Source organism: Vombatus ursinus, unplaced genomic scaffold (assembly GCF_900497805.2).
Source record: "Vombatus ursinus unplaced genomic scaffold, bare-nosed wombat genome assembly UNPS02008996.1, whole genome shotgun sequence".
Classification (NCBI taxonomy): Eukaryota; Metazoa; Chordata; class Mammalia; order Diprotodontia; family Vombatidae; genus Vombatus; species Vombatus ursinus.
The window spans coordinates 2,205,484-2,230,294 of NW_020948774.1; the positions used below are offsets into that span (position 1 = coordinate 2,205,484).

General features: G+C 38.8%; 1 protein-coding gene across 5 annotated transcripts in view; it reads right to left on the bottom strand.

Annotated features, from left to right (window-relative positions):
- Nucleotides 1–24,811, bottom strand: part of BAIAP2 (BAI1 associated protein 2) — a 167,661-nt gene that overhangs the window by 106,341 nt on the left and 36,509 nt on the right. For all 5 annotated transcript variants that reach the window (XM_027850066.1, XM_027850068.1, XM_027850069.1 and 2 more), the window contains exon 3: nt 15,405–15,491. In XM_027850066.1, coding sequence (XP_027705867.1) covers nt 15,405–15,491 — 87 coding nt within the window. The remainder of the gene's footprint in view (nt 1–15,404; nt 15,492–24,811) is intronic.

Below are 24,811 nucleotides of genomic sequence, written 5' to 3' on the forward strand. Positions count from 1 at the left end.
GCCAAGGACAATCAAGCCAAAAGCTAAGGGAGGCTTTTCAGGACACACCTTAGTCAAATGATTCAGTGGCCAGAATCTAGCCTAGGATTCAAACACAACATGAGGGAAGTTAACTCCCACCTGTTTCTGAACCTCCTTGTTTTTCATAATACCAGAGCATAGCAAAGGGCAGAGTTTCTGCCACTGTTCTCAGTCAGGTATCTGGGGACCAAGTAAAGGTGGAAGAAAGGTAGTTATACGACATATTCGGCAAGTCCATGCATGTTTCCTGATTAAGGAAAAGTGGTCTGCTGACACTAAGCTATTATAAGTAGCATCCTTTAAAGAAAAATAAAACAGAGGGCCCTCCAGAGACTAACGTACTCAGCAATGTAGGAAAACAGGTGCCAGCTCTAAACAAAACCATGTAATAAAGATAGATGAAAAGGAAGTAAGCCAAGAAAGAGGCTACAGCAACAATCCCAGCAAGGCATATGGTCTATTTATTAGTAGCACATGGGAAAAAAAGGAAGGGATTGTACTTTGGTATAGATATCACTCAATTCACTGTAGGTGAATTGATGGGGACCATTAAGATCATACTTTAAGTGGAGATCAATCACTCAGTATCTGTTAAGCACATAATAAGTACCAAGCCCTGTGCTACATTCTGGGGATAGATACAAAGGCAAAAATGAAAAAGCTCCTGCCTTCAGAGAGCTTACATTCCAAGCCAGAAAGCAAAATAAAAAGATATACAACTAAGAATGACATCCTAAAACATTGAAGGTAATTGTAATGGGGAAAATAGACTGGTATCTATTAACTTATCCTATGAATTTCTAAGTACTTCCTATCAAGAAAAACCCCAAAACCAGATGATTGGAATATTTTAAACAGAGAGACAAGAGTAACCTAAGATAGGAAATACATCTGAGCAATTGGAAGGGATTAAATGATGGTTATGGGCTTACATCCTAATAGAGAGAGAAAACACCATTGTCCCTTCAGAATCCCACTATATTCCAAACTCAAAGACGGAGCAAGTAAAGATGACTGAAGAGCCTGGGTGAAGCTTTGTTTGCTTTAAAAGAAGAAAATAAAACAGAGAGATAAAGAAATACACATGGAAAGAAATAAGGAAGAAGGAATAACTTACAATCACACAAAGTGAAGTACTTCAAAATAAGAGGAAGGGGTGAAGGTTGAAGAAACAGGCTTGCTCATTATACTACTGACTATGTGTAAGATTCTCTCCTTTCTCACCTTCTTTATTCTTCCTTATTCTTGAACACTCTAGCTCCATTTAAGACTCATCTTAAATTCTACCTCTTACTTGATACCTTTCCTGATCCCTCTCAACTGCATCTCCAGTTGTCCTGATCTATATCTTGCCACTGGACCCAGAGGAGAAAGTGAGGCACAGTCCTCCCTCACTTAAATCCAATTCATTTGCAAGTCATGGGATCATCTTCCTGATGTCATGGTCCTCTTTGAGAATGAAAGACAAACAATAACAATTTAATTTGAATTAGACAGTAAACTGGAAATAAGGTAGATGCCCATTGACTGCAGAGTAGCTAAACAAGGTTGAACACTCACACAGACATACACAGTATTTGATGTGTAAATATATCAAAAATAAACCAGGAAATGGGTGAGGACAGGGAGGGAGAAAGGAGGATTTTTAAGGGGTAGGCAAGAGAGGAGGGAATAGTCACAAAAAAGGCCCAAACCACAGAGGGCTATAAAGGGAGTAGAAGAGAACAGGAAAGGACATTCCAATTAAGACACTGCCAGGGTTGATCCCCTTCTCTTTTTTTCTTACCACCTTTTCCTTTGTAAAGAAGATGAAGGGTCAAAGAAAGGAAAACAGTATAATAGGATACAATGGAAGAAAAATACATCTCTCACAGCTGTAAAGGTAATGAACACAAATCTTTCAATGGAAAAGAGTTAACCAAATCTAACAGAAAGCAGAATCCAACAATATGTTGTTTACAAGAACACATTTAAGACATATATTTGAAGAGAAGTAGGTAAAATGAGAGATAGGAATAGAATCTAGATGAATAGGTGAATTCAAAGAAGCAGGGGTGGCAACTGTGATCTCAGACAGCAGTAAAAATAAACATTTTCTTCTTCTTTTTTTTTCTTTTGGCTGAGGCAATCAGGGTTAAGTGACTTGTCCAGGATCACACAGTTAGTAAGTGCCAAGTGTCTGAAGCCAGATTTGAACTCAGTACCTCCTGACTCCAGGGTTGGTGCTCTACTCAGTGCACCACATAGCTGCCCCTAAAAATAAACATGTTGAAAGAGATAATCCAGGAAGTATTATACTACATTATACTTAAAGGCATAATAGATAATGAAATAATAACAACAATAAATATACATGCACTCATTTGTATTGTATTTAAGCACTTAAATGTAAATGCCATTTACTAGTTTTTTTGTTGTTGTTCAGTCGTGTCCAACTCTTCATGACCTCATTTAGGGTTTTCTTGGCAAAGATACTGAAATGGCTTGCCATTTCCTTCTCCACCTCATTTTAGAGATGAGGAAACTGAGGCAAACAGGGTTAAGTGACTTGCCCAGGGTCACACAGCTATTAAGTGTCCGAGGCCAGATTTGAACTCAGGAAGATGAGTCTTCTTGTCTCCAGGACCACTACCCACAGCACCACCCAGCCACCACCTTAGCTGGCTGGAATACAAAAATAGGTAGTGGGCTGCATTTGGCCCAGTCTCTGTAGTTTGTCATCCCTTGACTTCAAAACTCAAAAACAAATGCAAAAATGTAGAAATACTAAATATGCTTTATTGAACACTATGCAATAAAAATTATAATCAATAAGAAAAATTTGCAAAAAGGATTAAGATTTAAATGGAGACTAAATAATATAATCCCCAAAAATAAGGGGATTAAAGAAGAAATTATAGAAACAATAAATACTTTTATCAAAGAAAATTACAACAATGAAACAACTTTTCAAAAATTTTGGGATGCAATCAACGTAGTTCTTGGGGAAAATGTATAACTCCACACACATTTAACAAAAGAGAAAAAGAACAGATCAATGAATTGGACATGCAACTAAAAAAAAAAACCAAAACATTAAGTGATAAATTAAAAACTCCCAAATAAATGTCAACCTGGGAAAACTGGAAAGCAGTCTGGCAGAAACTAGGTTTAGAACAACATGGTATATACTGTATACTATACCCAAGCCACAAATAGATACATGGTCTGAAAGTAAAAGTCATATTAAAAAAAGAGAGAGAGAGAAAATGGAAGGAGATACTTTTCATAACTATGGCTAGAGGGAGAATTCTTAACCAAATGAGTATAAGAGGTTATCAGAAAAAATAAAATGGACAATTTGAGTTAGATAAAATTGAAAAGCTTTTGCACAAACAAAACCAATGTAATTTGAATTTAAAAAACAACAACAGCTAATTGGGGAAAATACCACTACTCATTGACATGTACTCCAAGAGAGGTCAGAAACAGAGGGAAGGGACCATATGCCCATATAGCAGCAACACTTTTTTTTTGCTGCTGCAAAGACTTAAAAACAAAGGTAGTGCCAACTAATTGGGGAACAGCTCAATAAATTGAGATATGTGAAGAGAATATATGATGAGAAATGATGACTTCAGAGAAAGCTGAGAAGACTTGTATGAATTAATGTAGAGTGAAATGAGCAAAACCAGGAGAACAATTTTACACCATGACCAAGTAACATAAGGGAAACAACTTTGAAAGACTACTCAACTCTGATCAATGGAGTGTCTGATCATGACTTCAGAAGACCAATGATGAGGTATATCATCTACTTCTTGTCAGAGAGTTGATGGACTAGAGGTGCAGAACAAAACTCATTTTCAGACATGGCCAATGTGCTGAATTATTTTGCTTATTTGTGAAAAGGGAGGCCTTCTATTTGGGAACGAGGGTGGGCATTATCAGTGGGTTGCAATTATAGCATAAAAAATACACAAAAGAACATGAATAAAACATTTAAAAATCCACAGAAGAAAGCAAAAAGACACGCAGAAGGGGACACAAACAGAACATGTTAAATTTAATATATACTTTAAAAGTGCATGTAAAAGAAATTCATGGTTTTGCATATAAACTTTTTTGTTCTTTGCCTACTAAAGTGTTTATGTTGACAATTGTTAAACTCATAACAAAAAGAAACTGTTTAAAGCTAGAAACCCCCAATTCAAGAGGGGCAGTGTTTTTATGGTGGAAATAGCACTAGACTGTGATTCAGGAGACCTGGGTTCTATTCCTGGCTCTTCCAGCTAATGAGGTATGTGACTACTAGTATCTCTGAGCTACAGTTTCACATTTGTAAAATGAGGGGACTGGACCAGATAACTTTTTAAAGGACTTTTTAAGGACTAGATGATTTCCCTGCTCTATGATTCTGTAAGTTGGCACCTCAGAATTTTCTGTCTCTCATTCTTACACTTTTTTTGTGAGGGTGTCTATTTTCCTCATGCTTTGGAATGGCATGTGTCTGATTTGTAGCAGCAACTTCTATAGGTTGGGAGTGTTAAGTATAGCATTCAATTCAACAAGCATTTATTAAGCTCTTCCTATTTGCCAAGAGGTGGGACCAAAAGACATAAACAAAAATGCAACAGTCCCTCCCATCAAAGAACTTACATTCTTCTGGGAGGGAGTAATGAATATTACATAAATACAAAGTAAATTACAACAGCTGGCAGCAGATGGGTTCCTCTGGGCTAAAATGAAGTGGAGAAAATTGCAGAATTATTCATTCGACAAACATTTTTGGGCATCTTCCATGTTCAAATTCATAGAACTCATAGCACCACTCATAGGGACTGACTGGGACCAATCCAAGTGAGTTATGGAAACCAAGAGGGACCCTTATGTCCCAGATTCACGGTTATTCTGATAACAATGATAGCATAAACGTTCATTACCAGATCATCAGGGCATAAGCTTAACATACCCAATGGAACAACTGTCGCATTTTGAGGAAGGAAAAATCTGACAGAAAGGGAGTGCAGTCCTGAAGTCTTTTAACCCCACAGAAAAAGTAAATGGCAGGATTAGGCTTGATTGTATGTAAATGTCTGAAATTAAGGCCCCTAAATATTACCTTTACATTTTTCTAGTTTAATATGAGATATTACTCAGACTTAATTGGGAAAAAAATTAGCTTCTTTCTCTAGGAAGGGCAGTTAAAGCCAAAGGTAGAAATGAAAACCAGATTTTAAAATCTGATCTCCTGCCTAAGCATTTTTCCCCCCTAAGGCTGTATAGCAGGACAATATTTCTGAAACACCCAGTTCTTCCTTGCCCCTACCTTGAGGGCTAATAGCATTTTAAGATACATCTAATTAAGCAAGAGGGCTGAGAATAAATGCTTACTCACATTTCAGAAGCTTCCTGCTTTCTCCCTTGCTTCCCCCTTCAATGGATGGGGGTGGGGGGGGAGAGAGGAACAAGGGAGAGTAATGTCTAACCAGATGAGAAAGTGTTGGGGCCAAGAACTTTAAAAGTTACTCTGAGCTGCCTCTGAGGACCCATAACTCTTTCCCATCAGTGCCTTTACCAGAAGTGGTGAATTCTTCAGTAGTTGTTTCCTACTCAGTCCCACCTCAAAATCGGTTTCCTTGGTTATTCTGCTTTTGCACTTGTAACTTTCCTGACTCCAATAACAGTTCCATACCCCTCCTGAAATCTTTATCTGCCCTTCAAGAGGCTGCATGAAACAAACAAACAAACCTAAGCAATGTTTATATTTTAACCTCGGAGTAATGGGGAGTCAGTGGAATTAAGTAGGGGAGTCAAGTGTTTAAGGAAAATTACTTTGGCAGGACTTTGTAAAATGGAATGGAGTGGGGAGGGATGAGGCATGGAGACCAAGTAGGAGCCTGTTGCAATTATTTAGGTGAAAGGTGATGAGGACCTAAACTAAGGTGGAACCTGTGAAAGGGCAGAAAAGTAGGTCAGATGCAAGACTATGTCATTAGGTAGAAACAACAAAGTTTGGCAGCTAACTAAATATAAAGGGGTGAAGGAGGGTAAGGAGCTGAACATAATGCTGGGAGACTTAAAGGAGAGTGGTCCCTACAAAGGTAGAGGGAATTTTGGAAGAGGGGAAAGTATGGGGGAAAAATGAGTTCGGTTTTGGACACGGTGAATCTAACGTGGCTCCAGGACATCCAGTTTGAACTGTCCAACAGGCAATTAGTGACGTGGATCTGGAAGTCATCAACATAGAGATGGTAATTAAACCTGTGGAGAACTGATGAGTTTACTAACAGAGGGAATAAAGAGAGGAAAGGGCCTAAAACAGAGCCTTGTGGAGCATCCGAAGTTCGAAGATGCGATATAAATGATGAGTCAGGAAAGGAGACAGAAGAATAGAGAGACAAGATGAGAACCAGAAAAGATTAGTGTCACAGAAACTCAGAAAGGAGCAAGTACTCAAGAAAAAAGAGGGTCAACAGTGTCCAATGAAGCACATAGATCAAGAAGGATGAGGTTTAAAAAGATAATCAAACTTGGCAATTAAAAGGTCACTGATAACTTTGGAGAAAGCAGTGAAACTCAGTTGAGTGATGAGGTTTGAAAGTCAGATTGCAAAGGGCTGAGGAGAGAAGAGGATGTGGAGGAACATATACAATATTTTTTTCCTAGGAGTTTGGCTGAAAAAGGGAAAAGAGATAAGGATAGCTTGAGGGGATGGTAGAGTTTAGTGAAAGTTTTCACAAGATGGAAGAGACAGAAAGAGCAAGAGAGAGAACAAAGGCAGAGACAGAGAGAAGGAAATATGATTGAAGTTGTAATCCACTGGAGAAGATAGTGAAGGAGCAGAATGGAGCTTATGTGTCTCTTCCCCACTCCAATCCATCCTATGCTCAGCTGTCAAAATGATTTTCCCAAAAGTCTGATCACGTCACTCCCCTGCTCAATGAATTCCAATGGCTCCCTCTTTCCTCCAAGATCAAGTAAAAAGTCCTCTATTTGTCATTTAAAGCTCTTCATAAACTAATCTTTCCTTTCTAGTCTTCTCTCACATTATTCCCCTCCGTGTACCAGTTATATTGGCCTACTGCTCCTCAGCTATGACATCTCATCTGCATCTCTATGCCTTTGTTCCAGCTGTCCCCAATCCTGGAATGCTCTTCCCCTCCCCCCTCACCTCTCCCTCTCTTGGTTTCCCTTCCACCTCTCTTGGTTTCCTTGACTTCCTTCAAAACTCATCTGAAAACCTACCTTGTACAGGAGGCCTTTCTCAGTCTCTCCAGATGGCTAATGCCTACCTTTTTGGATTATCTTAATAATTTATTCTCTATATATTTTAATATGTTCCTAGTTATTTAAATATTATCTCCCCCCACCCCCATTTAAATGAAAACTCCTCGAAGTCAAGGGTTATGTTTTCGCATTTTTCCCCAGCACTTAGCACAATATCTGGCACAAATAAGTACTTGATAAATGCTTGTTGACTGATTGGCTCGATTTTCTCTCAAATATGAGGCTCCTCATCTGAGAGGGGAGAAAGAAAGGTGGAAGAAGATTGAAAAAGGAAGAAAACTTCTGGAATAGGTTTTGTAGGGAATGAGATAAGAAATCAATTAGGGAAGAATAACAGGACTGATTTGCTTCAGTGCAGGCTCAGTTGAAATTGGATAACAAGAGTTTATAATGTACCCAGTCAGCTTGGTTGTGTGATTTCTTCCAGCTCTGTTCAGTAGCCTGTGAGTAGGATCAGAGGACACAGGTGGTGGCAGTAATCCCTGGCTGAGGTTTAGCAAGAAATGAGCACTGATGGGACAAGAGAGCAGGGGATTCAAGAGCAGAGGGCAATGTAGACTTAAAATGGTTAAGTATAGGGTCAAGACTGGAAAGAGAGGAAAGTGAAGTCAGGCCATTTAACCTTGCTAAAGCACTTAGACACTGGAGGGTTCAATGAGGACAAAAAAAATTGGTTTGGGAGGATTGAGGCATACAGAGAGATGGAATAATAGGAATTATAGTCAGATAGATCAATTTCTAATCAAGGAAGTAGAATGCTCATGAGTAATGTTAAGGTCTAATGAATGACCATCCCTAAGTGTGGCTTTGAGGTAACACAAAAGTGTAGATCATGAGATTTAAAGAGACTGAGGAAGTGGGAGGTTAAGGGATTTTATGGGATCATCAAAGTCCCCTAATATAAAGGCAGGAGTTGGGGAGGAAAAAAAGGGAAAGGAATGAACATTTATTAAGGGCTTACTATATGCCAGACACTATGCTAGGTACTTTATAAATACGATCTTGTTTGAGGAGAGAAAGATGAGACAAGTGCTGAACTCCTTGACAAAAGAGGGAGAATGAATGATCCAAGGGTTTAGTGTACTCTAAATACACTTATCATCACTAGGAGCTCCACAAAGTCTGGATTTCCTAGGAAGATATGAACAAACAAATCAAGAAAGAAATGCTTATCTGTCAGAGGTCCATGTGGAGCTCTATTTTCTATGAATTCGGCCCCAGAAATATTTATGAGAAGCATAAAAATAATTTGGGAGAGAAGGAACTTCATCTGAGGCCCAGGCAGACCCAAATAAGGCTATTCCTTTAATAGCCCCAGCATTATTTTGGACCTTGCCCTGTCAAAACATCAAAGCAGCTCTAGGAATCAGCTTTCAAATAAAATGGGGGAAATGGCCAAAAAGGCAGCCACTTCACTTTCTTGTTTAAATGAGTCAATTGTGCCCATACTACTGCTAAACTTCTAAGGATGGGTGGATCTAAAGTCTTTTCCTTGAACTTTCACCACCATGGAGTAATAGGAGAAGGTTGAGCCACATTCAAAAAGGAAATTCTAAAGCCATGTCTGAGAATGGGAATCATTCTGCATTCCAGGAAGTATCAGACCCACATAGCCAAAGAGAGGAAGTGGTACAATCCTGCTTAAGTCACTTCTCCTTCATTGGCATGAATGGAAGCTCTGATCATATAATTCAAGTCCCATGCTGCTTGTGGGTTCTAATGGTACTTAATACTCTTGGTATATTTCTAATGAGATCAACAACCTTTCTAACTCTGAATGTCACAAGTGAAGCTAAGGAAAAACAAAAAAAATGCTTATAGGTTCCACTGATGGAAATAGTAAGTGAGGGAGAAAGATAAAAGGGGAGAATAAAGGAAAAATGGGGAAAAGAGTGTGAAACAACAGAATGCAAGGTGTCAATGTCAGATGCCTCTTCTAGTTCTGGAACATTGTAGAGACTACAGAAAGTTAATCTTAGGTATTAATAATATTGGGGAAGAACTATAAAGTTGGGACTAGAGTTAGGAAGACATCTTTGAACCGCATCTCTGATATTAATTAACTGTGTGACCATATGTCAATCCCTTAACCAAAGACAAAGGTTCTTATGAAATGGGAATAATGCCCGTAAGACCTAATTCATAGGATTGTTGTTAGGTTCAAATGAGATAATCTATTAAAAAGGCTCTGTGAACCTTTATGTATTTACACAAAATAAGCACAGAAAGGAGACAGTTTCTAAGAAAGCCTTGTTCTCCTTTAAAATACCAATGGCTGTCGTGTATATTTCAATTCAATCCTGACAACAGCTCACTGAGGACCATCAGAAAGTTTAAGGTCACACAGCTAGTAAATATCAGAGGTAGGATTGGAAACAACTTCCTTCTACTATATAATACTCTCTCTCTCTGTGTCTCTGTTTCTCTGTCTGTCTGTCTCTCTGTGTCTCTGTTTCTCCCAAAAAGGTTAAGGGAGTAGAATCAATGTCTTCATTCTGTGGTTCAATCTTCAAGGCCAGTAAGAATTAAGTAAATGGAATAAATGTCTGATTAAGTATCAGACCTAGTGCTTGCCTGTTAAGATTTTCAGGGAGCCCTATAAGGGAGTCTTTATAGTAAGGACTCCCTTACAGAAAGAAAGGAACTATTACTTTCTCCAAGCTTGCAGAAACTAAACTTTAGGATGTCACAGATGATTGCATAGGTAAATATCAATATTATATCTATAACAACTTTCTTTACCTTCAAAGACTAGGAAAAATGGTGGGGGAACCAGATGTGAGGTAAATTTCCTCTCCTATCCTTCGGGACAGTAAGGGTTTTAGCAACTGAAGTTGTCAGAGCACAGCACAGAAGAAATTTTCCCATAATTATCACTGGAGCTGCTCACCAAGCCTTTGGGAGGAAAAGTTAGCCAGCTAAGGTCCTAATTTGTCACACCTAATAAATAAAATGTAAGATATCTGGAAAGGAGTGAGTTTCGTTGTAAATACTGAATGAGAGCAGTTAGGAAGAGTTGATGGGAAATTTAACCTCCAGGGGGAAAAAAAATCATGATACTGAGGAAAGGGAAAAAAAGGGAACTTGACAGATGTACCTCAACACAGCCTTGTAAAAATAACCAGGCAGGACCACCACTGACATGCATACATCTGAAACCTACATACAGAAACCTAATGCTGAGGAGATTTCCCAAGGCAAACTCTCCAGGAGGAGAAAGGTCCCACCATAAAGACCAGCAGCTGGAGGCATCTTTCCTGCTCATCATACTACCAGCCGACCAGAAGATCATGACAGGGCACAATTTCATCCTATAAACTCCCATACAGGGTGACCAAAGAACTTTATTTTTCTTAGCAAGTCATTACATGAATGGTAGAAACAGATTTGCAATGACCCAGGTCAGGGGCTTTACTATTTCACAGAACCCAGGACAGATTTATTCAAGAAATATGGATAAATTATCAGAGAACAAGAACAAATATTTATTAAGCTCTAGTTGAGTTCAAGGCATTGGGGGGAGAGGGAGAACCAAGGGTAGGGGGAATGGGGAGAGGTATAGGTGATACAAAGAAGGTTAAATCAGACACATTGCCTGCCCTCAAGGAGTTTACAATCTAATAAAGAGTAATGTTCCAGTAATGAGTAGTGTATCCAAATAAATATGATAAAAATTATAATTTTAAGTTTATAAGAGATCAGAAAGTCATGAGAGATTTACATAAAAATGAACTATTTCTAACTGAGAGGAAAGTTTCAGGGAAACCTTATGGAGTAGATGACACCTGAAATGGGCTTTTAGGGCAGGGAACAATTTTAGCAGACCAGTACGTGGAAGGACAGGAGACAAGATGTATCAATGCTTAGATTCAGGAGAGGAAAGGACCAGATCAGGGAAGACTATTAGTTCAATCTGGATGGAGTATCAATATTTGAAGGGGAGTAATATGAGAAAAGGTGAGTTGAAGTCTCATTATAAACCAATGTGAATGCCAACTCGAGTTTGTATCTTACCCTGTAAGTGGCAGAAGGCAGGGCACAGAGAACCCCCTACATCTTTGGGAGAAAAAAAAGTTAATCATACATTACCATATATTAAAGCATCCAAAACATATCTTATTCAGCTCCAAGAATTAAAATTGATAAGGACAAGAAAACTCTAAATAAAGGCTGGAACCTCAGCACCCCCCAATACTAAAAATGTACTTCTCCTAACTCTTTTTCCAAAAATGGAAGAGAGGAAAAGGAGAGCACACACATGTGAGCTGACAGTACCCTTAGCAGTGATAATACACCTACCATGCATTTACATAATCGAGTTCTTACTGTAAGATTGCAGATTTACAGAGTAATATAACAGCTTCTTGGAAGCCACTATGGGAGCATCAAGCAAATACTGCAACTATGTTGAGACCATATGATGGAATGCCCTGAAATATCACCTGGGTCAATACCACAGCAAAATAAAAAATGTCTCCTAACTACCACTACCACCCTCATCCCAGAACTGTCCTAAAAAAAAATAACAAAAAAACACCCACATGACCAGGTTATTCAAAACCAGAAACATAAGTCAAATTAGACGCAAGAAAACAGTGGGTACACCAGCGAAGAAAATGCAGAGAATCTCAGAAATGCAAGTATCATGGTCTTTGATATTACCTTAGTTACCTGAAACTGACTCTGCCTCCAAGTCAGAAGTAAACCGACTCCCTTGCTCAGCCAGAGACCAAACTAACAAGTTAGTTCTGGAAAACCTATCCTGAACCATATTGACCTCACCAACAACAGACAGTACTGAGGCAGAAAAAAACAGCATAATGTGGTAGACAGGACACTAAATTTAGAGTAAGAGGACCTGGGTTCAAATCATGACTATCACTTATTACATATTTGACTAGCTTCCTAGTCAGTAAAGTGAAGTAAAGTGAAGTGAACTAGGTGCTGTCCAGATATTTACCTGTGCAATCATCTGTGACATCCTCAAAGCTACCACTCCTTGGTCTAAAAGGTATGATGACAATGTATTTAATACCTGCTCCAATCTTGGTATCACTGTGGACCCCCATCTTTCATTTAGGCATTGCCGTTCTTTGCCTGTCTAGAAGATCACATGGTTCACATGATGTCTACTTAGAGCCCAATAAATTAGCAGTAATGTCAAGAATATTCCCATTTCATAGACAAGGAAGCAGAAACACACACACACACACACACACACACACACACACACACACAATATCTCACTTCCCTATGAATCAGTGGACTCAGTGGGCTGAGAGTTCTGGTTTTCATAAGACAACACCCGGCAGACCAAGTCAATTACTAGAGGTTAACTTGGGAAATGGAAGTGCTTCCAGGCTGAGTGCCTGAAGCTTTAGTCTGAAACCCATTCATTCTATCATTGCTATTCATAATGAGTGAGTTCAATAACTAAGAATTGTGACCTTCATCAGCATCTAAACATCTCAAAGCATATTCAGATAAGTCAATAAGCAATAACAGGAAACACAAGGAGACTCCTTAAAAGCCTCCCTGAAGCAGTTAGATGATGCAGTGGATAGAGCACCAGCCTTGGAGTTGGGAGATCCTGAGTTCAAATCCAGCCCCAGACATTTGATACTTACTAGCTGTGTGACCCTGGGCAAGTCACTTAACCCCAACTGCCTCACCAAAAAAAAAAGCCTCCCTGAAATCAGAATTCTCAAAGACCTGCCTTGATAGCATTGTGAAATTTTCTCCTTTTACTAGTCATTTAAAGTCATCTCTGCATGAGCCCCTCTCTCTCAGTTCTGTTACGAAAATTATTCTGAGGACAATATTCTGCAAACCACCACTGAAACCTGGACAGAACTTACAACTCATATGACCAGCAAGACGGCAGAAGAGTCACTTTCTCCAAACTACTTCAACACTCCAATGGGTTGGAAAACAGTATTCTAGAAAGAATACTATACAGAAGAAAGCTCTACCTCACGTAAAGGAGGGTGGTATACGGGAACACTTCATTTTATTACACTTACTATTGTATATTATTATTGTACATTGCAGATATTGAATTTTTTGTTTTTTGCTTTTTGTTTTGTTTGTTGTTGTTGTTGGTTTTTTTTTTTTTTTTTACAAATTGAAGGTTTGTAGCAACCCTCCATTAAGAAAGTCTATTGGTGCCATTTTTCCAACAGCATGTGCTCACATAGTGTCTGTCTCACATTTTAGTAATTCTCGCAGTATTTCAAATTTTTTCATTATTATTATATCTATTATGATATTCTGTGATTTGGGGGGCACCATGAACTGCACCCATATAAGACAGTGGAATTAATAGATAAATGTCATGTGTGTTCTGACCACTCCACTGACTAGTTGTTCCCTGTCTTTTTTCCTCTCCTTGAGCCTCCCTATTCCCCAAGATGCAACAATATTGAAATTAGGCCAATTAATAACGCTACAATGGCCTACAGTGTTCAAGTGAAAGGAAGAGTCAATCAATGCAACCAACTTCATTGTTGTCTTACTTTAAGAAATTGTCACATTCACCCCTTTATCAACCACACCCGTATCTACCAGCAGCCATCAACATCAAGGCAAGTCCCTCCACCAGCAAAAAGATTATAACTTGGTGAAGGTTCAGATGATGGTTAGCATTTTTTTTAGCAATATTTTTTAAATTATGGTAAGTACTTTTTTTTAAATACATACTACTATTGCATACTTATTAGACTACAGTCTAGTGTAAACACAACTTTTGTATGCACTGGGAAATCAAAAAATTTGTGATTCGAATTATTGTAATATTCACTTAATTGCAGTAGTCTGGAACCAAGCCTGCTATATCTCCAAGGTATGCCTATGGTGTAGAAAGAACACGAGAAGGGAAATTGAAACCTAGGCTCTAACTCCAATGTGACCACTGGCTAAAACTGCGTGAGCTAAACAGGGGTAACAATTCCTAAAGCCCATAGTACTATAGTAATGATGGAATAATGTAAAGCATTCTATAACGTCAACAATTATTATTAACCTCTCTGGGCCTTAGTTTGTTTCCTCATGCATACAAAAGTAGAAGCTGGACAAGATGACTGTTAAAATCCCTTACAGTTCTAACATTTTATATTTATGCTGCTACTAGAATTACTAATGACAACGTATCAAAGGCCTGAATGGAGAAAAGGTCGGGATGTAGATTCAACATGCCCACGTGTGTGAATTTAACAGTAAATCTTGAGATAAAAGTATTCCTCCCTGGGTAAAAATTAACAGTCATGACCCAGAGCTGATATTCAAACACCTGTATAAACATAAACTGGTAAGTCTAGTTAATTAAGCCGACCTGCCTTATTTCTTTCAAAAGGATCAAGTCATTACAGGTCAGCTGCCTTTATAACTGACTCCAAGAAACTGCAGTTGGTTTGCTCTATGATTTTATTGTGGCAACTATAACTGAAAGGAGTGTAAGCTCCCAAAAGGCAGGGACCTGGTTTCCATAGCACTTAATACAAGAATCAGCAACTCTTTTAACCCTGAATGTCCTCACTAGTGAAAGGTCAAACTTACTACAAAGATAATATTGTAGTCATAGGATTTTCTTATTAAATGGTTTTACCCAAAATCCTAAATTTCCTTAATTTAATGAACACAAATTTGTCACTAGACTACCAAATGGCCTGGGGGGACACATGCTACTTAAGACTTGGGGGGGATCAATCTGATTTCTCTGCCAACTGTTAAATTGTCATTTGGCAAAAGACCAATCTTCCCACCTCCATCACATTCAACCACAGCCACTGAGACAGCTTCCTGGAGTTTTCCCTTCTTGCTTTTGCATTAGTTAAGTTAGTGATGACAGCAAAGCATCCTATGAGCAAGATGAAAGGGTCACCCCAAGAGCAACAGCACAGTCTATGCCTGGATTTTAGAAGAGCCACAAAAATGCCGGCATATTTAAAGCTTAAATTCCGGCATGGGATTCTTTCTTTATTTCTGTTTAAACGTGGACCAAACCTGAGACGTAAAACCAATAAAAGTATGTCCCAGAACTTCACTTTCCACCCCCACCCCCACCTTCGGGACATTCCAAAAGTTCCCGAATCGTTCTTTACAGTTGCATATCTTACCGAGTTCTTTTGAGCCTTGACTTTCACTGGCCAACTCCCCCATTTTTACCAGGGCATCAAAATAACCTTTGGCAGCAAATGTCACACCTAAGAGAAAGCAAAATGAGAGCTGGTCATTTCCTTGGGGAAAAAAAAAGCAACACAAAACTCAGGTCATGACTTTTGGCAACCGCCCAGGCACCGTTAAAGCCATTCTGTAACATGTCCCATTTGCATTTCCTTTGTATACAGAAGTATTCAACACTTCATTTCTGGTTTCGGTTCAACATTGGTCTCTCGACATTCCAACAACACATAGTAATGTCATTCCAAACATTAGGCTTCCTTTCTTTATAAGGACGTGGTCCAGGCCCAGAACTATTCAAATGAAATCATGAATGCTGTTCCCTATTGTGTGTTATGGGTAGGGGAAGGCAGAGAAAGTTTCTTTCAAGTGTTCTTCAGAAGATCAGGAACACAGCAATTAAGCAAGGAAGTCCATGGGAATTCAGGCACCTTCTTAGAGATGTGTTACTTCTTATACCTTACTGAATCATTTCTCACTTTTTCTTTTTTCTGACCTTAAAAAAAGTTATGTATGTCTCCCCCAGGTGCATTAAATGTATAACTGGCAGTTAACAATGCCTGATCATAGTAACATAGCCACTTGCCAATGTGTTTAACCCCTAATGCTTTAAATAACAGATTCTGGTCTAACCAACTGTGCATTAATATTTTGCTAAAAATCATTCCAATCAACTGAACTATTGATATAGGTTGATGAAACTTGAGGAATCATTTTGCATTTCTGACTCTCATCTTCCATGATGGTAAAATGAAAGGGACTGGTGTCTAAGATCCCTTCTTACCCTAAATCTATGATCCATGACTAAAATCCAAGTATAAGTCCTAGCTTTCTCAATTGAGAAATTAATCTTTCAAAAATTTTCCAGTTCATTTTCAGACCTACCTAAACCTAAAAAGAAAGCTCCATTTCCCCAGACTCCTGACTAATAAGGAATAGTGAAAACAAAGAGAAGGGAATTCAATGGCTGAAGGATCAGGAGTATGGCGAGATTGCAAAGCCTGTATAATTATGTTTTTAATGCTGTTTTACATAGAACCCAGTAAGGGTCCTTATAACTGGGTACTCTATCAAATTTTATTTTTATAGTTTTCAATTAAGTGCAAACAATTTGTTCTGTAGCAAAAGACTCTGCTGCCTTGTCACCATGGGGGATGTTGCTGCCTGGATAGAGTGAGCTCCTTAAGACAAATGGAAGAAAAACACAACTAACTTATCAGCTATATTTTGGTTTTCCTGAGGCAGTACAGTTGAAGTAGATATGAGGGTCAGCACTGATAGCTATACTACAAAATAACATATTAAGAAGAGCATTAAAGAGGTACAAAGTTTTCTATCAAGTTGAGGGAGGGGAGGGAGCAGGAGAGAAAAGAAATGTCAGTTATATAAAGGATCAAGAAATGCTTCATAGGACTGAAGGCTGGAAAAGACCTTAAGAGATCTTCTGATCCAACCCTCTTGTTTTACAGATGAAAAAATTCAGGCCTAGGGGAGGTAACATTTGACATGGTTTTAAAAGATTAATAAGAAGAAGACCAAGCCTTGTTCCATCTGCTTACATTAATTCAGAAAGTATGGTTTTAATCCATACTGAAAACCTGGCCAGACTGCTCTTTTTGTTGTTCAGTAGTTTCAGTTATCTCTGGCTCTTTGTGACCCCATTTGGGGTTTTCTTGGCAAATATATTGGAGTGGTTTGCCATTTCCTTCTTTAGCTCATTTTACATTTGAGAAAACTGAGGCAAACAGAGTTACGTGATTTCCTCAGGGTCACACAGCTAGTGCATATCTGAGGCCAGATTTGAACTCAGTAAGATGAATCTTCCTGACTCAAGCTTGGTATTCTATTCACTGCTAGCTAGCTGCCCAAGGCTGCTACATCAGTCGCAAAAGAACTTGTTTGCTATGTGAGTGGAGCTCCCCCTCTGGGTTACCATCCTCCCAATTCATTCACAGGCTGATTCCAGGCTATCCTCAGAGGTTCAAGATTCTCCATGGATTATCTCTCCCAAAACTACATCATAATTCCCTACCAGTATACTTACAAGCAAAGGTATTTACTGAGCAGGCATTGTAAGAACAATTGTAATAAAACTATTCCTTCCATAAACCTGAATTGCACTCTCTCACCACACATATGGTCAGTGGGAAAAGTGGGTATACATATAGAATACACTGAGGTAGGGAATATATTTGGCCCAGACACCTCAGACTTCCAGCACTGCAGGACTTTAATGGCCTTTCCCTTCTTATGGTGTCCTTTGATGATTATCCCCCTAGGCACAGCATCTCTCATGGGGCAGATCACTCAGTTGGATTCCCCAAGCCTGTTACTCTCCACAGTTCAACTTCCAACTAGAACTGGCTCTTTTCTCTACTGCCAGGCCACACTCTACAGAACCTCCTTCCTGCCTTGGCCGTCAATTCATTCCTTAGCTTATTCCCTGTTGGATATGATGGCTGCTACGGGGGTAACTCCACTGCAAATCACAGCCAATGAGGGAAGGAAAAAAAATAACTTCTCTTCTTATTTGTTTCCTACGTCTCTCAAGATCTGGGTTCTCCTTCCATAGTTTGCTCCCTTCTATGCTGCCAGAGGGTCACGCCCCTCAGAGCTATCTCCTGACTGAACCTAATTCCTTAGAGAGTCTCTTGATTTTTTAAAGAGCCACCAGCGTGGTAAATCCTTGGCCATCAAACAGCTATATGCCCTGTCATTCCAAACAATTTTGTTCATAGAAATTCTTCACACAAGACATAACAATGTATAAGCACTTTTTTACACTTTTATATTCACTGTCTCTCTTAAGTGCCTCTTATATTCTATGATTTCATCATCTGAACTAGGGAAAATCAGTTTATCAGGGATGTACTGAGCAACTCCACCCCCTTCAACTGCATAAGGCCCCATACAGTCTTCTAACAATGACCTTTGCAGGGAGGGAATAAATATCATTGAAGTCAGAGTTGTGGAACATGAGGGAAGTGAAGGAAAAATGAGAGGAGGTGCATTATGAAAAGGGAACTGAGAAGACTAAATAACTATCAACTCAGCAGACACACCAATCCTTTGTAGATCATCACTTTCAGAACTATTCTAGCCTCTGTCAGCAAATAGAAAGCTTTCTAGTAAAAATTACAAATTGACTCAACAAATGTTATACTCTTTCAGTTATGAAACAGTCAGAAGAGATTTGAATTCAAAAACAAACATATGTCATTTACTGAATGACATATGACAACAGGCAATTCAGTTAACATCTCTGAGCCTCAACTACTTCATGTGTAAAAGGATGAGTTTGGACTAGATGACCTTTAAGGTCCCTTCCATAGATTTACAATCTATGATCTTGTGATATAGATATGAGAATCATCTATGAATAGATAATAATTGAACCCATAGAAACATGAAATCAGTGAGAGAGACTATAAAAAGAAAAGGAGTCCTAGGGGACACCTACACCAAAGGAGAAGACCATTATGACAATCAAGCAAGGGAGACTGAGAAGGAAGAGTCAGATAGATGGGAGGAAAACCCAAGAAGGACGAGTGTCACAGAAGCCAAAGGAAGGGATAATATCTCGGAGGGGGTTGTCACCAGTGTCAAAAGGTATAGAGATAAAGGAAAATGAGGACTAAGAAAAGGCCACTGGATTTAGCAGTTAAGAGGTCACAGGTAACCTTGCAACAAGCAGTTTCCAACCCAAGTTGTGGATTGAAAGTCAGACTGCAGGGTTGAGAAGTAAATGGAGTTCATGGCTAGGAGAGGGGGAAAAGGCAACTGTGCTATATATGAATGCAATGGAATATTATTGTAGTAAGAAATGTTAAGTATGAGGAATTCAGAGAAACATGGGAAGATCTGTGTGAACTGATACAAAGCAAAAAGAAACAGAACTCAAGAGAAAACCATATATATTGACTATAACAATGTAATAAGGATCTCCAAGTAGAGAATGCTAGAGAGAAGATGGCTTTCCACATGGAAGATGCTTGGGAGAAGATGGCTTTCCACACAGAGGATGCTTGGGAGCTGCTTCCAAGGCAGTAGCAATAGCATGCAAGTAAAGCACTTCTGAGGCAGAGACTACAGAACATGCAGAGTTCTATGTTTGGTTCTGGTGAAAAAGCCACCTGATAAAGAGATTCCTCAATTGGTTGTTAAGTCATTCAAAAAGACCTGTCAGTTTTAGCCACCACCTCTTTGACTCAATGTTCTTGGGAGAGCTCAGCTACCAATAGAGAGTGTTCAAAAGGTCTAGAACAGAGGGGTCAAACACACAGCCACAGGCCATGTGCAGCCCACCACACACCCACGTGCAGACAGAATCAGATTAAAATGTAACTGGAAAATATTTAACAAAAATAAATAAAAATACAACAAAACAAATAATGTTAATATGTGGTTTTCAAGGTTAATCACTTGACTCTCGGGTATTCTTATGTATCTCATGTATAGTTGAGTGGCCTCAGGTGTTGTGAGTTTGTCACTACTAGTCTAGAGGGCTCTTCAGAATGTTGTCCTTTCAGAGTCCTGGTAAGGCAGCAAAGAATGAATTTAGGGAGTAAACTTCAGAAACCCAGACCAGTAGTGGCCACAGGCTCACCTTGCAGTCACGCCACATCTGAAGATGAAATTGGTAGAACCAATGCTATATAGCAACTGAGCTAAGTTTTGAGACTACCCCCACTCCCAGATCACAGTGGTACAGAGGGGTTTATGATGCCAAGGTTAGGGTAAATGAACACGTTTGTTCTTGCTCTATTTTTGAAATAAATATTTCTTTGTAAAAACTACCTGATATTAAGTGGTTAAGTGGAATCAGGATGCTAGTTACTAGGCTACTAAAATGAAGGGAACACAAATGATGGAGGGCTTGAGCCAACAGTAGTAGAGAAAAAGCTAGACCTTGCCCTGCAGGATACCCTAAAGAACTCTGAGGGGGCAAGTGCAGCCTGCCTGGCCCAGAAAGAGTGGGGCCGCAGCACAGTTGCTACACAATGACAGGGAGAAAAGATACTAAGATAGCAACCTAAGGGGATGGAAGGGTCAAGTGAAAAGTTTTTAGGAATAGGCTAGACCAGCAGATAGAGTGCCTGGTCTGGAATCAGGAAGACTTTTCTTCTTGAGTTCAAATCTGGCCTCACATACTTACTAGCTATGTGACCCTGGGCAAGTTACTTAACCCTGTTTGCCTCAGTTTCCTCAACTGTAAAATAAAGTAAGAAGGAAATGGTAAATATCTCCAATATCTTTGCCAAGAAAATCCCAAATGCGGTCAGGAAGAGATAAACAACTGAAACGACTGAACAACAACAAAGACTTGAACATGTCTGTAGCTAACAGGGAAGACACCAATAGATAGGGAAAGAAGAAGAGGAAAGAGAATGCTCAAGGGAATAAGCTCTTCAAAGGGGAAGAGAGGAATAGATCAAAGATTGCACCCTCAAAAGCCGTGTGTCTGCTGAAAATCCTTAGTTCTTGGGAGCAGAAGTATTCTTAAAAAGGAAGTGAGCTGTAGAACTGTTGAGCTGTAGGAATGTGGTAGAACTAAACATATTTTTGCACCATTCCAGCTGGTGTCCTCTTGTCAGGACATCTTATTTGGAATGTGGCCAGCTCGGTCAGTGACTATAGCTGTGACCAAATAAGCGACTTTGGTGAAAGAAAATAAGTTTTTCACCCAGGATAAGACCATTATAGGTGGTATGTTAACTTTGCAAGGCACAAATTTTTATGAGCAAGAGCTGACAAAATACAGTCATTTCCATACAGCATTGGTACATTAAGCAAAAAGTGAGGGTCCCTCCAGCTCTACCATTCTACATATGAACGTTCATGATAACTCCTTAATGGAAGGGAATAAGCCATAATACAAAATAGTTCAAAACTCATTTATTTGAAGTTTCAAATTTGAGTTTTTGGCAGTTTTATCTTCCTTATTATACTCCGAATCAGAGAGATAATCTAACTAGTTTGCACTTTCTGAAGACACAAACGAAGGAATAGAGACAATAAATTTATAAAAAGCCCCGTGTTGGGACCTCAGAGTTCATATGGTTCACATGGTTTCTAAAATTGTATTTAGGTCTATGATAAGACTAGTATTTATAAGTATTTCCTTGATGCAGTGTCTTTTCCCTCATTCACCACATGAGGTGGGCCCCAGTCCTTCCTGCTTCACTATTTTGACAGGAATTAGCTTTCCCTAAAAGGGACAAAGCTTTGTCACTGGACCTAACTGATTCCAGTTTCCTGGTCATCTAAGGGCATAAAAAATCTAAGTGTCACAGACATACATTAGTGTGTACCCATGACCACATAAATTGCCATACCTTGATGGTCTGCTGACCAGATTAATTTCCACAGCAAGGCAACAGAGGCTACATCTTTGGTAGATGAAGGTGTGCCACTGTATCCTTGTTGCAAATATAAATGTAACATAAACACTGCTTCCTTATCTATAGTGTCACTAAAAACAATGTAGTTTCTTTACTTATCTGGACTTAGAGTTAGGAAGATCTGGTTTCAAACCTTGCCTAAAACATTCATTAACTGTGTGATCCTGGGCAAGTTACTAAAACTTAAGAGCCTCAGTTTCCTGATCTGTAATATGAGTGGGATGAGTTCAATGGTCTCTTAGGACCCTTCCAGCTCCAAATCTACAACCTAAAGTTTTTTTGTTTGTTTGTTTGTTTTGGTTTTTTGGTTTTTTTGATGAGGCAATGGGGTTAAGTGACTTGCCAGGTTCACACAGCTAGTTAGTGTTATGTGTCTGAGGCCAGATTTGAACTCAGGTCCTCCTGACTCCAAAGCCAGAGCTCTATCCACTGCACCATTTAGCTGCCCCAACCCAATGATCTTTTAACCATGTTTTTACTGTTACCTTGTCCAAGATCATGATTGCCATCCCTGCTCCTTTGGATTAACCTAAGGATTAATACATTATACCTATAGTATATACATTATTCCTCACCTTTAACTATGAATGAGTGTTTCAGATCAGTTTCTTATAATCAGTTTTAGATTCTGCTTTCTAATCCATTCTGCCACCCTTCTCTATTTTATGGGATAGTTCATCATATTCAGTTAAAATTTTTGGTTGTATTTTTCATTTCACTATATACTCTCTAATAATGTGTCTTCTCTTTGCTCCCACCCCTCTCTTTACAAAGAAAAAAGTGAACAAATAAAGGGAAATGGATAAACATCAGTGATCTATAATTGGAATGGTCTAATTCTATTCCTTTGCTTTTCCTCTTCCCCCACCAACACCTGACTGAGATCATGAGGGTCTCCTTTTAGCTCTTCCTTTTTTGACTTCTATAGTTAAAGTTTGTATTTCTTGTGACTATTTACTCCTTAACTCTACTACCACCTCTTTTGAATTCCTCATTTCTCTCTCTGCTCCCTTTTATTTTCCTGTTGACTTTAATGTAATTCTATACCAAATGCTTTGGGGTGAGAGATATGTATATTCAACTTTTGCCTAGTTCATATAAGAGTGAGGTTCATGAGATGTCAGTACCCCTCAGTCCTATCTTCCCTGTTTGCATATTCTTCTGAAGTCTCCCAATTAAGTGCAATAGTAAATTTCTCCCTCTTCTCCCTATGTTCTTCCACAGTATATTCCTTTTTCTTTCCTGTTTCTTTACTCTCTTAAAGCAAGCAGAGCAAAGCCACACCCAATCCCTTCAGTTGTCTTTCTTTGCTCCATCTTTGACACTTGAAGTAGGTGGAATTTTGACGGGAGAATGGTCTCTTCACTGCCTATTAAGATGCAAGCATTTAACGATGGTCAAATTTAACTACTTGTAATTACTCAAATGTATTTACATTTCTAGTCTTTACTTGTCTCCTATGTTTGTATTTCAAAAATTCTACCCATCTCTGGTTTTTTCAACAGGAATGCTTGAAAGTCATCTATTCTATTAAAGATACAATTTTTTTCTCCTCAGTTTTGCAAATTATTATTCTTGGCTGTGTGCCTTTTTCTTTTGCCTTTTGGTATATCTTATTCCAAGCTTTCTTTTTCTTCATTCTCATTGCTGCAGAATCTTGTATGTTCTTAACTGTGGTTTGTTGGTACTTGATAATTTTCTTCCTGGCTGGCTATCACATTTTCTCTTTGGCCTAGAAGCTCTGAATTTTGGCTAACATTTCTGGTTGCTCAATTTGGGATTTTGATTCATGTATTCTTTCTAGTTTTACTTTGCCTTCTAAGAGCTCTGAACATTTTTTGTTTATGATTTGAGATATAATGCTCAGGTTTTTTGTTTCATCATGGTTTTCAAGGACTCCAAAGACTCTTAAATTATCTCTTCTTTTCCTGTTTCCTAAGTTATTTGTTTTTGTATCCCCTTTCCCCTATCCCCCATTTTAGTGTACATCTCATACTTTCTTCAGGTTTTTCCCCCCAGTTTTTTTATTTATTCTAATATTTCTTTTTATCTCAATGAATCATTGAGCTCTGTTTGTTCCTTTCTGTTTTTCAGGGTGTCTACTACTTCTGTAAGGTTTTCTATCTTTTGTTTACTCTCTTTCTAAATGCTTTAATTTAATTCTTGTTTAGCTTATCCTTCATTTATTTGACCCATCTTAGAAACCCTTGTACACAATCCATTCTTTTTTTTTTTTCCTGGAGTTCTACCTGCAATTATTGTGGAGTTATCTCCTTCCTTTGGGGTGTTCTCTTGGAATTTTTTAAAACATATTGTTGCTTCAATGCATTGGGAGTTTTCTTCTGTTTATTCATGTCTTCAGCTTCATTTCCTAGACTGGAACTTTGTGCTATGGTCAGGCTCTGCTACCCACTCCCCTACCCTGTACTCTTGGGTGGGGTGGCTAGGTCCAGTCCTATATCCTGACAATGACTATTCAGTATTCAAAAACTAAAACAACACACTCTTATTGTCACAATGTTAGAATATACATGCTGGGGGCAGCTAGGTGGCGCAGTGGATAAAGCACCCACCTTGGAGTCAGGAGGACCTGAGTTCAAATCCAGCCTCAGACATTTGACACTTACTAGCCATGTGACCCTGGGCAAGTCACTTAACCCTGATTGCCTCACACACACACACACAGAAAGAATATACATGGTGCATAAACTGTCCCTTCTTTTCCAAATTCCCAAAAGCCCAGTCTAGAAGAATGCCAATAGACAGTCCAGTCAATTTATCTTTTTCAAACCTTACAGAGGCTCACGGATCAGTCCAGCATTTGCTATTAGTGCAGAATTATTCTACAACTTGAGTTCCCATAGAATTTACAATGAATTTGTGGAAACCAAGAATGAGGGAGCAAATTATCTAGCATCTATAAATCCGAAACCTAAAGACTT